Raw genomic sequence first — 15,204 nt, forward strand, 5'->3', positions numbered from 1 at the left:
CCTTGATCTTCCAGCTTCAGGACCTTCCCTCAACTGCAACACTCCTCCCCTTAGCTCCCATCAGTCACCCATCAGCTTATCATCTAGAAGACGCCTTTCTTGACCACCCAAAGCAGCCACACGGACTACCCTTATTCCCCAACCACAGGGGTCGTGGGTTCCCTGACATTCTGCTAATTTACTGTTTGCTGGCTGGGTCCTCCCAGACCAGTTTGAATTCTAATCTTCAAATACCAGTCACAGAAAGATTTCTGATTCAGGTCAGTTGAGACAGATTTTCTGTCACCTTGGACTGAAGGACTGAGGATGCCCTGAGATGGCCGGTTCTGTGGCAGCGAGATTCTCAGCACTCTCCCCTTCCCCCACTTCCAGGCTCACATGGGAGCCACCCAAGGCAGGTGACATGAAACCCCATAAATCACAAAGTCAAGGCCTGCAGGAATGTGGAAGAATCATTCTGGCAAATGGCTTGTAGATTATTTTTAAATTTGTTGTCCAATTAAAGAAACAACAGAACGATGGGCATCCTGGTGGTCGAAGTCCTAATTGGTGCTCCCTCCCCTTGATTCTCCCCACTACAAACAGACACAGGAAGGCAGCTACGTTTGTTGTTTTCTTTTTTTAATGAAACTAGAGCGCTGCTTACAAAAACCTTCCTGAGCCCTGGGCCCAGCCCCTTCACAGTTCCCTTGGCTCAGCCTCTCTCCAACTCACAGGAACTGGAACACGGTGGGTGTGGAACAGCCATCAGCTCCATCAACTCCTTGAAGAGAGGCCCTGGGGCCGACGCTGAGCCCTCAGAGGGTGACGGATGAGGGTGGTCCATGCCACTGTGGCTCTCAGGCCACCACTGGGACCAGAGTGAAATGATGCGAATGTCCCACCCCATACACCCCCCACCCCCCAGTAGTCTCTTCTCCCCTGCCCCCCACCCCCACCCCTAATGCTATCCCTCTACTGAGACGAGGCCCCACTCCGGTCTGGTGAGCTGCCGCCTACAGGCTGTAGAATTTGAGGCTCCGGTCCATTCCCGTGGAAGCAATGAACTTGGCGTGGTGTCCAAAGGCCACCCCCGTGGTCAGGCCACTGTGCTCTGTGGAGAGACAAGACAACGGTGAGGAGGCTTTTCTTCCTTCGGGTCTCAGCATCGACCCCTATGACATGCTCCCCACCCGTCCCTGTGACCTGGAAACCTCCCATGGCCTGGAAACCCCCAAGGCCAGAGCTCTACATGGCACTGAGCTCCAGAGCCTCCCTGGGGCTGGCCCGCAGCAGGCACTGTGTGTGGCTGGGCTGAGTGAACACAGGAACACCAGTCCTCCGCCACCTAAGCTTTCGAGGGCAGCTACAAATTGGCTCTGCTCGGCTCAGTCCAAGTCTGAGAACTGACAGGAAGCTGGACTTGTTGGTATTTAGTTCTGAGTCCCTGTCCTAGCTCACACAGAAAGCTGGGCTCCTGGCCCAGGGCAGGGCTGGGTCAGGGGCAGAAGACGCCAGGCAACCCTCCCCGCTGGGCTCAGGTAGTTCATGGACATCAGGGCAAATTCCCACAATCACAGCCAGCCCACCAGCTCCCCACTCTAAAGCTGCCCTGTGCTTCCAGCCCGCCACTACACTGACTCTGCTCCAAATCAAGGCACCGGGGCCCAGGGAAGATGAAAACCCATGGGCCACACCATCAGGTCTGGCCACCTCTGGGACACACAGTGAGTAGAATCTGGGGTAGGAGAAGGTGCTTGTGCCCCGCCCACCACCCACTAATGAGAACAAGAACTTCATTAACAAAGATGGCAGCAGCTGCCATTCCTTCAGTTCCTGAAGGTGCAAGAGGCATCCTGTCCCCATGCAGGCCACCTCCAGGGCACCAGCCGGCACAATATGCAAAGCAGTGTCAATACGCCCATTTAAAGATGAAGTAACTACAGCTCCAAAAGGGAAAGTCATGTACCAGAGACCACACTACTATTAGGAGGTGCCAACTTTGTTGAGGTGGTATTTGCATATAATGTACACACATTCTCCTATATACTTTAAGTCATCTCTAAATAACTTCTAATTCCTAACACAGCACAAATTCTATGCAAATAATTTTAAATATAGTGTAAATGCTACATGGATAGTTGCCAGTGTGCGGGCAATTCGAGTTTTGCTTTTTGGAACTTTCTGGATTTTTTCCGCCCACAAATATTTTTGGTCCACAGTTGGTAGAGTCTGTGGAGAATCAACTGTACTATTATTTTCCAGAGAAGTTAAGTAGCTTGCCTAGTGTCACAAAGCTTCGAGTGGCAGAGCTAGCTTTTAAAGTCAGGCAGTCTGACTCCTGAGTTCCTTGTTTTAGCCACTAAACTCTATTGCCTCAGAGAGTGACTAAAAGCGGTCTTGGCAAATGCACGCCTGCCACTAGAAACCCCTAACCCAGTGAAATTTTCCCCACTTTCTTCTGGGCCAGAGCACCCAGAGGCCTCAGGGTCTTAGGGCAAGCCTCTACCTGTGAAGTGAAGAATCTCCGTCCACTGTTTACAGATGTAGATCTGGACGTCGGTGCCGCCAAGGGCCAGGTAAGTACCGCTCTGGTCAAAGATCAGTGACTTCACCTGCCAAAATCAGGAAAGAAGTCACATGAAAGGAAGCAGAAACTATGGGCAATTCGGGGAAAACAGAGGCAGTTTAGAGTAATTCAATGACAAATGAGGAGGAGGGGTGACAGAGAAAGAGGTGTACCTCAAAGTTGTTATCCAGTTGCAACGTCTTAAAGTTCTTAAGTTTGCGCAGATCCCAGAGTTTAACAGAGGAGTCATCGGCCGCTGTAGCCAGGTAGTAGCCGTTCTCCGAGAAGGCAATGCTGGTGATGGGGCCCGAGTGGCCGGGGAAGTTGGCCACGTTGGTGCGCTCCTGTGGTTGGGGAGCAGGGAGTAGAATGTCACCCACTGGTCATGAGGGAGAAAATGGAGCTCAGACAACTCCACTCCTGAGATGTCCTCCACCCTCAGGGAGGACAACCAGCAGGAAGAGCAAGGGTGGACGCCCAGCCTGGGGACCCCAGTACTGTGTCACACACACAGTACTGTGTCACACGCACAGCCCGTCTCCCCACTCTTGGGACACCCCCGGGGCCAGGTGCCATAAGCACTTCATCACACCACACAGGGACAAGAGCTCCAACCCTGGGCTGCAGACGGGGACAGCCATGTCCTACCTTCAAGTCCCAGATCTTGATCTGAGAGTCCATGGTTCCTGTTCCAAAAATGAGTCCATCAGGGTGGAACTGCGCACAGGTGAGAGCTGTGGTGGGGAGACGGACAGACGGTCAGAGCCCACCCTCAAGATACTAAGCACAGCAAAGGTAGGCTCCTCGCTGTTCCTCATGCTCCCTGGGCCAGCACTATGCCCAGCACCCAGCAAGCACTGGCAGCATGTATTTTTTAGAACAAATGAGCAACAACTAAATAAAACATTAAACAATATACAGCGACTGAAGAGCCCAACACTTAGGAGACAACTTACAGCAACCAGAGGTCTCATCGGTCACCTTGGTGAGCACACGTCCTGTCTGGATGTCAGAGAAGGCCCAGTACTGAAAAAAAAGAGACAACAGAGCCGGTAAGACAGTGGGTCCCCAGGTTCTGATGGCCCCTCAGGAAGGCAGGGACCCTGGTCGGGCAGACCTTGGCAAGGCCATCCCCTCTCTGTAGAGAGGAAATACTCTCTCCTGGTTCTGGGGACCCAGCTGGGTAAGATGTTTCCTCCTCCCAGGATGCCTGAGTTTGGGGACCAAGAGCCTGGCTGGGACGATACCTGGTCATCAGAGGAGCTCAGGAGATAGTCACCAGTGGCGTGGAGGCTGAGGCCTGTCACAGCGCTCTCGTGGGCACGAACAACCTGTACGCAAGAGGCATTCGGAACCGACCAAATCCTGATAGTAGCATCGGGGGAGGCAGAAAACACCAGCTCCTAAAAGGAGAGCAAAGAAGCAGATTATCAGAGACAGAAGAGATGGACCACAATCATCTTGTAAAAGCGGGCTGGGGATGGCCACAGCCCTGCTGGGCCTGGAACCTTCCATCCCCACAACAACGCTTGAGTGGGCCAAAGGGTAAACACTATTAGGAGGGGAAATTAAACAGCATTTGGCCAAGTGGAGGAGGTCCTGCCATCTAGTGGTAAAAAGTATTAGTGAACCAGAGGGAAACTGTCCATCCCTTTCCCAGGACCAGAGATATACACCTAGCGCAATTCAGGAACTGAATGTTTAATTCCATTTTATTTAAATAGCCCCATGTAGTTAATGGCTCCTGTCCTAGGGCAGCACAAGTCCAAGCTGTAGCAGGCCTGGAAAGGGTTGTGAAGGCATTTCCTAAGCATCCCACACTGAAGAATTCAGGGGCAAGTTAATTCTCAGAAAAACTGGTGACAGAGAGAACTCACATAGTGTCACCAACCTATTATTTTGGTTAGTTAGGACATTAAAACCTGTAAGGTAAAACCAACTACCATCTTCCATCAACACAACTGCATAAGAGAAATAACATACTAACACGATCAGCATCAAGTTTCCATCCCCCGGCCTGGAAGACTGTGGGAATCTGGACCTATCCATCCCCCTCAGACACATGGGGCAGACACATGGGGCAGAATTTTGTTGAACTCTGTGCACTGCAGTTTGTATTTTAAAATAGTGTAGAGATTCTGCCTTCCCTAACATAAAACTTTTCAATATGCTTTTCAAACTATATGTTTCCTTTCTTCCCTGGTTTGAAGGCCACTGTTTCAAGAGTTCTGACAGTCGTGGGCAATCCCATGACCCCAAACCTGGCCCTGAACCGCCAGTGCTGAAGAGCTGGCACTCTCAGGCCCATGTCACTTCACCAAGGAGGCAACAGGGGCGGGGGCCTGGTTCTGGGACCTCACACTATGGCAACAGGGCTCAGAAATGAGGGCTGAGGGCGCTAGGGGAGCGCTTACCTGGGAAGGGTGAAAAACCACACTGGTGACCTTCTTGGTATGGCCTTTGAGGGTGGCCAAAATCTGCTCAGAACTCTTGTCGAAGACGACAACATTCTTATCCGCCCCACCTGGAGGGGACCAAAATGAGATCCAAAAATGAGTCAGGCCCCCAGGCCCCTCTGCCAAAGGTTCTTTTGTCCCCAGACCCACAGAGAGGACAGGAGTGGGCATCCTCCTTGCTGTCCTCCTCCCACCCTCTCCCACCCCCTTCTTGGCTTGCTGGGCTGGGCCCACTCTTACCAGTGAGGATCTTGTTGGTGTCAGAGGGGCAGAGGTCCAGGGCAAGGATCCCGGGAATGCTAGCACTGTGCAGCCCCTGTGCAGAAAAAGCCACATCAAACCCAGTCACGGCTGAATCAAAGCAGGCCACAAAGCCACTCAATGGCTCCGGCCCTGGCCCCAGCCCTGGGGAACAAGAGTGACTTCTGTTCCTCGTCCACTGTGCTTGGCTTTCTGCCCGGATGCAGCAAGTCCCATCAGTGACGATGGGGAAGGCCACAGCGGGTTAGGAGGAGAGACCCTGACAACTCAGCAGCCAAGGTGGAAAACAGAGGGGGCCAGAGGCCCTGGACAATGCTTCATGCTGGCCTGTCCCACCCTGGAAATAGCCTGGAGGACCCTGTCTCCCAAGCCTGCGGGACCGAGCCACTCACCACATGTGATGCCACCTGCCGGTATTTGCTGAGCTCTTCTGGCTTCACCAGCTCCTCAGGCACAGTCTTCCCTCTCTGAGAAAAAGAAAAATCCCCTAAGAAGTTAGTGGGTGCAGGATTAATTGGCCATCCCCTCTCCTCCTAAGGGAACCACCAGCTCCTCCAGGTCAGCTCTGGGCCCTGGCCCTGGGAGGACTCACCTTCTTCCGCTCCGTGGTGAGCACGGTGGCCTTGTCCTGAAGCTGGGGGAGAGAGGGGAATAAGATCAATGTGAGAAAAATTAATTTGCCAGAAAAAAGCACAGTGAATGCTCGTCACATCTACATTTTCACAAGCCATCACCAAGAACTCATCATCTGCCAGGCTCTGCACTAAAGGCTTCCATGCAATATCTCTTTTCGCTCTCACTCCAACCTTATGAGGTGGGTGTTGATGACTTTGTTTCTCAGAGGAGGAAACTGAGCCCCAGAGCAGGTGCAGTCACTTGCTCAGGGCCACAGAGGCAATGGCTAGAAGGGCTCCCAGACCACGCCTGTGCCACTATGGTGGAAGCTGAGATGCTGACAAGCTGCACGGCTTGGAAAAGACACAAACTATCAACTGGTACTAAGGAGGATCCCCAAGTCACAGAGCACAGGACACAGAATCAGGGGCCAGCTCTGCCTCTTGTGAGCTGTGCTTTTGACTCTGAATCTACAGATTCTTCATCTATAAAATCAAAGTGATAATTCCTGTCCTGTCTCCTTCAGAAAAGAAAAAATGAAAACATGTAACGAAATGCTTTAATATCTACAAAGAACCCTAGTAAGAGCAACAAATTGTACTTAATTAAAATCTTTAAAATTCCCACAAGTTCACAGAGTAGGTACTATCATCCTCACTTTAGCAGCAAGGGAAATTAGACATAGGATTAGTTAAGTCAGCCCAAGGTCATAAGGCTGATAACTGGGGACATCAAAACACAAAGCCAGGCAGCCCGGTTGAGTGTGTGCTCTGTACAACTCCACTCCATCGCTAAATGGATGTGGTTTTTACTCATATTGGACTCCAGGCAAAAGGGAGAGTCCAACAGCTTTCCCACCAAGTGAGAGCATGACGTACCTTCTGAATAATCTCAGGAGTCATTCCCACCAGTTCACCCAAATCCATTGGCTCGCCTGCACCCTGAAGAGAACAAGGAGGAAGGTGAGAGAAGCATGGACTGCCAGAGGAGCACAGAATGCCCTCCTCCTCCCTTGCAGAGGAGGCCGATGGGCCACCACGCACACTCCACTGCTGGCGGGGCTGAGGGGACACTCACCACAACACTTGGCTGGGAGCTTGGCACAGCCTGGGGCACAATGAGACCGGCCTGAGGTTTCAGGGTCGCCAGAGCTGAGAGAGGAGACAATGTTAGGAATGGGCTATCACACAACAGGCCTGCCCCAGAGTGGAGCCCAGAGTGGGGGATGGCAGGCCAGAGGCTGTACCTTCTCGGGCAGCAGTGACTTCCTTGGTGAGACGCGCAATGACACGGCAGGCGGCATCGTGCTGGTACAGAGCATGGGACAGCTCCTGGCGGGTGGTCTGCAGCTGCTGGCGCAGGGTGAAGCTGTGGAGCATGACCGCATCCTGGGAGAGGGAGATGCCACAGTGAGGGGGCGGGGAGGTGTGGGGAGCACCCAGCAGAGGAGTCAGCCCTTGATAAGAGAATGCTCTTATCCTAGGCCAACCCTGCGGCCTAGACCAGTATCAGTGACCCAAGCAAGGTCTGAGTGACCCTGAACTCGCGAGCAGATGCTCCTAAGCTCCTCACCGTGCCAAACCCTGGGCACACAGACAGGAACGGCTCTTCCCACCTGTCTTCTCTAATTTACCGGCACATCTCCGGCATCATGCCATCACCTCACCAGAAAGGGATAAGAACACTACAGCTGCTGTTTATTGACTGCTCTCATTGTGTCAGGCACTGAACCAGGCAGTCCTCAAGATGCAGTCCTGGACTCATTCATATTTAGAGCACCTACTGTGAACCTGGTTCTCATTGCTGGGGCTCTGATGAGTAAAACAAGTCCCTGACACCATGAAGCTTATACTCTAATTTTACTCTGAGTCTCTGTAAACCCTGAGACAGGTACTAATCCATGCAATATGGTCAGGAAAAGCAGCACTTGGATACTTGCCAAGGGACGTGGCAAGCGGGCAACGGAGCAGAGGGTGGAGCCCAGATCTGTGTGACATTAAGAACCGGGCTCCTCCTCTGCTCTCACCCTCCCCTCAAAACAGAAAATACAGCTCCATCCCTCCCATCCCCACCCATGTCCTAGTCCAGTGATCCCTTCTTTTCAAGTCGTGAAAATATAAATTCTCTTCAGGGACTCACCCACTCATCCTGCAAGGCTTTCAGAATGGCTGGGATGCTGGTGGCTGAGGGAGGCTTGGGCCGGATTGGGTGAGCAACTGCCAAGAGAGACAAAGTGGGTGTGAAAACCCATGACCTAGGGCATGCTGGCCCTCCCACATTCTTTCTTTCCCCTTCAGCACTAACAGACCACCGTTTCCTCCCCCGACTCCCACGTGCTGTGCACCCGCCACCCTTCCCACCTTCCCAGGCTTTAGGCTAGGACAGCCTGGACTGAGGCTGGCCAGCAGGCACCTTTGATATCAATGAGCTGCTCCTCGGACAGAGGCTGGTTGTTGATGGGATCTGTGCCATTCTCTGCAATATACTTCTCAATGAGCCGCCGCTCATACACATGATTAGAGACGGGGGACACACAGGGGTGCTCTGGCACTTCATTGGAGACTGCGGAGAAAAGGCAGGTGGTGAGCCTGGGGTGGTGACAGGGACCCTGGGCCAAGGGGACGCTTCACCTTCGGCTGGCCTCCACAAGACCTTGCCTCCCTACACTCAGCTAACAGGAATCGAGACATGACACCAAGCCAGTTTTGGACTGTACCCACAATGCTTTCCAGCCACTTAACTAGCTTCTCCATCAGTCTCTGACAGTTAGGCAGTCAACAAATAATTGCTGCACAACTACTAAATGCTAGGCACCTAGGGAGCAGTCAATAATTCCTGCCCATCTCATTTCTGAACAAAAACGCTTAGGCACCCATTATATAGCAGGACAAGAAGATACACACAAAGCCATTCAAGTCTCAGACTAGGACCTAGATGGATTCTCAGACAAATTACAAACCAATGTGACAAGTGCTATGATAACAAAGTATTTACATGGTGTTTACTAGGCGCCAAGCTCCACTGTAAACACTTTCCATTGATGAAATCATCCTCACCACTCCCCAGTGGAAGTATCCATTTACACCCCTGAGGATTGGGACTGTAGCTGCTCTCTGACTTCCAGTACAATGCAGGTGCTTGGCAAATGCTCAGGAAACATCTAACAGACCAGCTGATGGATACTGAAAAGACCTTCCTCAGGACTGAAGCAATGAATGTGAAAATACTCTGCACACTGTCATTTCTTTAACGTTTAAGGACTCTTTCTAGTCACATTTCCCTTCACTCTTTCTCTCCTTTATTTTGGGTTTATGGGGAGGTTCTGAGAAGAGTCAAGAGCTTGAGAGTTAGGAAGCCGAGAGAGAAAAGAATGAGAAACTAATAACCTGATGAACAACCACTCTCCTCAATAACATATCCAAAAGACAGGACAAAGCATTTGAAAAAAGCATGGACTCAGGAACCGAGAAACTGGCTTCGTCGCTCTGCCACACAGCTCTGCCACTAACTAGCTGTACTGTTTTACAAAAGCCACATTTCTCCTTGAACCTTACATCCTTATCTGTAAAACCGGATATTTATTTCTGCTTTGGAGAATTGCTGTGGGGACAGAACGACTCTGCAGTTTTGCAAGCACGCTGTAAACCAACAGAGGCTTTTCCAAATGTGCAGCTGTTTTCATCAGCCCTACAGGGTGAGGCTGGTCTGGCTCCCAGGCCTGTCACCGCCTCCAACTCACTGTGCGACCTTCGCAAACTGCAGAAGCGCTGCCTACCCAAGCGGGGCCTCAGACAACAAACACATCCAGTGCCAAGGCCATTATTTTTGCAGTTGGGGAAACTGAGGACCGCATCCTGGAGCCAGAATACAAAGCCAGCTGGAGGCGGATCCCGCACAAGCCCTCTGGCTTCCTGCTTCCTACAGAGAGCTCTTCCCCCTGCACCACCAGCTCCCCGCTATCCAAGCCTCATATCCACTGCGCAAACGAGGTGGGCTGCCTCTGTGCAGCCTGCGAGAATGCACTAGAGACGTTATGTAAACTATGAAGCGCTGCGCAAACTGACCTCACGCTGGAGGAGGAAGACCCCCCCCCCCCGGGCTGACAGGCCGCCGCCCTGCCTCCCCGGAGCCCCGTTTTTCAGGTCCAGCCCCGACCCCGGCGCCGCAGAGGCGCGCAGATCCTCACGCTCGGCTCTCCGGCCTCCAGCGCCCCGCGAGCGGCCGCAGCCGATACTCACTAGAGCAGATCAGAGACATGGCGCCCTCGCTGCACTCCGAGGCTCCTCACACTGGGCTCCGGGATCGGCTACTGGGCCCCCGCGGGACACTTCCAGTTCCCTCGCAGCTTCCAGACGCTCCGCTGCGAGCGGGGAGCTGCCCCGCGGAGCGATGCTTGCGAATGGCTTCACGTGGGACTGTGGCCAGTCGCGCGCCTCAGCCTCCAGAATTTAACGGAAACTGTCCTTTCCCATAATGCAATCAGGCAGGAAAGGGCGCGCCAGGAAATACTCGGCTATTTCCGGGCCCTCTCGGCTAGTTTCGTAAAGCTCCAATGGCTGGGAGAGGAGATTCGAAACTACATTTCCCTTAATGCACTGGGACCTTAAAGCCAATCAATTTAACTGCACTCTTGAGCCAGGGGCGGTGGAACGATTGTCTTGCAAATATTGGAGTATATGAGAATTTTTTTTTATTTTTAATGCTATTAGTCTTTTATTTCGTGAGCATGGTATACTTTGATTTACTTGAAGTGAAGTGAAGTCACTCAGTCGTGTCCGACTCTTTGCAACCCCATGGACTGTAGTCTATCAGGCTCCTCAGTCCACGGAATTTTCCAGGCAAGAGTACTGGAGTGGGTTGCCATTTCCTTCTCCAGGGGATCTTCCCAACCGAGGGATCGAACCCGGGTCTCCCTGTCTGCAGGCAGACACTTTACCGTCTGAGCCACCTGGGAAGCAGTCTTCTGTAATATTTTTTCAGTATAGTTTTATATTATTGTCCATAATGGTTTTGCATATTTTGTCTATTTTTGAGTACTCCATAATTTTTTATTCTCAAATTTTTAATTTATTTTTAATTGGAGGATAATTGCTTTACAATGTTATGTTGGTTTCTGTAAGAATTTCTTAAGGAACTTTTAAAAATGTATTTTTCTGGGGTCTAATTTAGAGAGTCTGCATTTTCAGTTCGTGCCCCATGTGTTTCTCTGGCAAGTGTTTCTCAGAGGATTAGCTTTGGAAGACCCAGTGAAGACAAAGATACACATGGGTAGAGAAGCTAACACTGGCTAAGAAACTCTTCTGGTCTTGCCCCTACTACCAATTTGCTCTGTGATTTTGGGCAAGTCATCTGCTTCTTGGACACACTGGCTTTTCAAGCCCTCAAACTTATCCACTCTGATTCCAGATCCTTCACCTGGAACACTTTCCTCAATCCCTGCCCTTCTCCCCACCCCTCCCATCCTTCCCAAAGTAAATCCAATCTCACCCTAAATAGCACTTCCTCTGGAGTCTCTTTTCTTGACCCCTGACTGAATTTTAGTCCCCACAGTACCCTGTAATTTTCCTCTGAGTCCCTCTGGGATAGCTATAATAATTTATTTTGAAGAACTTATTATTTATTTTTGGTTGCGCTGGGTCTTCACTGATGTGAGAGGGCTTTCTCTAGTTGCAGTAAGCAGGGGTTACTCTTTGTTACGGTGTGTGGACTCTCTTTACAGTGGCTTCCCTAGTTGCAGAGCGCAGACTTAGTTGCCCCTCGGCAGGTGGGATCTTCAGGAACCCGGGATTAAACCTGTGTCCCTGGCATTGGCAGGTGGATTCTTAACCAATGGACCACCAGGGAAGTCCCGCTATAATCATTTAATTATGTACAAGTATCTGTTTGCTGTCTGGGTTCTCTGGCAGATTGTAAAGTCTATAATGGCAGGAACCATGATTGTTCTGGTCACTGCTGTTTCTCAGGGTCTAGCACAGTGCCTGATACATAGCAGGAATATTGTAGCTATTGTTGATTGAATGACAGGCTGCCTGACAAGCCAGGCATCTTAAGTAATTGCATATGGTAGGAAATAAAATCGATGTGTTTAGAGAGGAACTTGAACCAGAGGTGGTTAGACTTGATTGGATCAACAGCAGATAAGCTATAGCATCATAACCACATTTCCAGCAGATTCCTCTGGAAGACATTTATTGGATGGGTTGCAGAGGGAGGCAGCAAGACCCAATCATTCACTTTTTGGATAAATCTTTATGCTAAGTGACTTTATTGTGACTGACTCTGTATGACCCTATGGACTGACTATAGCCTGCCGGGCTCCTCTGTCCATGGGATTCTCCAGGCAAGAATACTGGAGTGGGTTGCCATGCCCTCCTCCAGGGGTTCTTCCCAACCCAGGCATTGAACCTGCATCTTTTACCTCTCCTGTATTGGTAGGCAGGTTCCTTACCACTAGCGCCACCTGGGAAGTCCAGTCTTTATTGAGTACCCACTATGTGCCAGTCAGACATTATACTTGACATTGGGGATAGCACTCTGAGCAAAATCAGAGGTGTCCCCATGAAAGTGAAAGTGAAAGTCACTCACTCATGTCTGACTCTATGTGACCCAATGGACTTGTACCATATATGGAATTCTCCAGGCCAGAATACTGGAGTGGGTAGCCATTAACTTCTCCAGGGGATCTTCCCAACCCAGGAATCGAACCCAGGTCTCCCTCATTGCAGGCAGATTCTTTATCAACTGAGCCACCAGGGAAGCCCATGTCCCTATGGTAGGGAGCTTACAGCTGTGATAGAACTATGGAGGAAACAGGGAGTTGTTTCCAGGCTTTTGAGTTTCAAAAGCCAGGCCCTCATGAAATAGAAAGGATTCAGGGCAACTGATTCTGGAGTAACTATTAGAGGTGAGAATTTGATCTCAGTTTCCTCCTTGCTCCCCCCAGTCTCAATCTCTGCACAAAGGAGAAAAAGATTACTTAAGGTTGGGAAGCAAAGAGGTGGAAGGAATGCCTACAAGGTAACTGTCAGTGGGTTCTTGAGATTGGAACTCTATGCCCTGCTCCCCTAGGCCAAGACTGCTGCTGCTGCTTGAGAAGGAAGCGTACACACAGGTCAATAACCCAGAAGCTCCATTTCCCAGGTAGATTAAGTTACAACCTTGTCGACAACTGACAGAGGATTAAGCAGGACAGTGCACCTCAAACAACTAAGGAATAGGTGGATTCTCCCCCTTCACCCTGTTAATTTTCCAAAAGGTTTATCCAGACCGTGAAACAAGGGTGGGAAGAGCCTTGAACTGTCTAAGAGTGTCCCTCCACTCAGATAGAAAAGAGAGTTGAAAAGAAGTCTTGGGACTTCCCTGGTGGTCCAGTGGCTAGGACACTGTGCTCCTGATGCAGGGGGTCCAGATTTGACCCCTGGTTGGGAAACTAGATCGCCCATGTTGCAATTAAAGATCCTGCATGCCACAATGAAGACAGAAGATCCCAAGTGCTACAATTAAGACCAGTAGAACCAAATAAATTAAATATTTTTTTTTAAAGAAAGAAGAACAGTGGACTTCTCTGGTGGCTCAGTGGTAAAGAATCTGCCTCCCAATGCAGCAGGTATGGACTTGATTCCTGGTCCGGGAAGATCCCACAGGCCACGGAGCAACTAAGCTGATGTGCCACAACTACTGAACCTGTGCTTTAGAACCTGGGAACCACAACTTCTGAGCCCACATGCCCAGCTGAGCCTCAGTGCCCCAGAGTCTGTGCCCTGCAACAAGAGAAGCCACTACAGCGAGGAGCCTGTGCACTGCAGTGAGGAGCAGTGCTCCCCATCTCCACTCACCGCAACTGGAGAAAAGCCTGGGTAGCAGCGAAGACCCAGCACAGCCAAAAACAGATATAAATAAATGAACTTTAAAAACCTGATTTTTCATAAGGGGAAAAATAGTTACATTTCCTGCACAGGAAATTCCATGACATGAGATTCATAATCCTACGAATCAGAAATGATCTCACAAGCAAATGTGAAGTTGCAACTGTTAGAAAGGCTGGGAGGTGTGACCAAGGATGCTACCAGAGTTTGTTCTGGAAGAAAGAGATCCTTAGCCAAAGCAGAGGGTCCAGGGGAAAATGAATGTGTCTGATGGAAAGAAGCAATTTGACATGGGGACAGACGGGTTGCTACTCATGTGTAGTCTGTGTACAACAAGGAATGTCACTTACCATCCAGTCCTACAAGGGAGGATTAAGCCATTAGCCACTATAGCCACTGCCCTAAGTACTCCTTGAAAGGAGTTCAGGACAAAGAACAGGATGAGGCACACTGTGCTTTGGAAACATGCACAAAACAGGCCCTTAGATAGTTAACTATAAAAAGAAAATTTTCTATGAACCTCAATTCTTCTGTCCTCCTATACATAGAAAAGCACTAAAATCACAAACAGATACCTGTTCCTCATGACTACTAGTAACCTACTGAGATGTATGTGAGATTGTACATACTCTTTGGCCAAAATCACAGGTACACTGGCCTCTCTCCCTCCCTCTCAGCAGCAGTTCCTCAGAGCTATCAGAGAGGCTGTCTCTCAGGCTATAGTCCTCAGTAAGATAAGGCACAGAACTCAATTCACAGCTCCTATGTCATGCACTTTTTTTCAGCTGACAGTTGGTGACCATACGGACAGGGACCCAGAGCAGACTTCCCTCCTTTGCCTGAACTCTAGGATGATCCAGAGCCCTGGTACCACCAAGAGCTCCTTGTGTCCATCCACCTCCTTGGTGTGTCCCAGTGAAATTAGATGAGTCTCTCTTAAACTCCAGATCTCCCATCTCGGTTGACAATCCTGAGTTTTATTCACAGGTTGTTAAATTCCTTGGTATGAGAAGTGAGTTATCCTTGAACTTAGGTTCAAGAAGAGATGCCTATATTTCCTGTACTGAGAGACATTGGGGAAATATTTCTCAGTTGAAGCACACTGAGGAGGACTTCCCTGGTGCTACAGTGGGTAAGAATCTGCCTGCCAGTGCAGGGAACACGGGTTCAGTCCCTGGTCCAGGAAGATTCCACATGCTTCAGAGCAACAAAGCCCATGGGCCACAACAAAGTCCATGGGCTGCAGCTATTGAAGCTCCTGTGCCCAGAGCCCAGGCTCTGCAAGAGAAGCTACCACAATGGGAAGCCTGCGCACCACAATGAAGAGTGGGCCCCGCTTGCTGCAACTAGAGGGAGCCTGTGAGCAGCAGCAAAGACCAAAAATAATAAATAAATAAATACAATTATATTTTAAAAAGAAAGACATTGTGGAGGTTTGGACTGGGTGATTAGGTTGAAA

The 15,204-nt window shown here is 50.3% G+C and overlaps 1 protein-coding gene across 1 annotated transcript; it reads right to left on the bottom strand.

Annotated features, from left to right (window-relative positions):
• Positions 1-943: 943 nt before the first annotated feature.
• PRPF19 (pre-mRNA processing factor 19) lies at positions 944-10,366 on the bottom strand. Its single transcript, XM_052661946.1, has 16 exons — positions 10,119-10,366; positions 8,293-8,442; positions 8,020-8,096; positions 7,127-7,268; positions 6,958-7,031; positions 6,759-6,821; positions 5,858-5,899; positions 5,658-5,732; positions 5,245-5,320; positions 4,963-5,072; positions 3,796-3,951; positions 3,505-3,574; positions 3,197-3,282; positions 2,722-2,892; positions 2,489-2,594; positions 944-1,093 (listed from the first exon to the last, which is right to left on the bottom strand). The coding sequence occupies exons 1-16, from the start codon at positions 10,135-10,137 to the stop codon at positions 996-998; spliced, it is 1,515 nt and encodes a 504-aa protein (XP_052517906.1). The 5' UTR covers positions 10,138-10,366; the 3' UTR covers positions 944-995.
• Between the last annotated feature and the right edge of the window lie 4,838 nt (positions 10,367-15,204).

The sequence above is a fragment of the Budorcas taxicolor genome, chromosome 25 (assembly GCF_023091745.1).
Source record: "Budorcas taxicolor isolate Tak-1 chromosome 25, Takin1.1, whole genome shotgun sequence".
In the NCBI taxonomy this organism is placed as follows: domain Eukaryota; kingdom Metazoa; phylum Chordata; class Mammalia; order Artiodactyla; family Bovidae; genus Budorcas; species Budorcas taxicolor.

What these genes read in the sequence shown, in the direction of transcription:
- PRPF19 (XM_052661946.1), bottom strand. An exon ending in GGCAGGTGGCATCACATGTG is followed by an intron (nt 5,321 to 5,657) that starts GTGAGTGGCTCG and finishes TTTTCTGCACAG; the next exon opens with GGGCTGCACAGTGCTAGCAT. An exon ending in TCAAGATCTGGGACTTGAAG is followed by an intron (nt 2,893 to 3,196) that starts GTAGGACATGGC and finishes CCCCAACCACAG; the next exon opens with GAGCGCACCAACGTGGCCAA.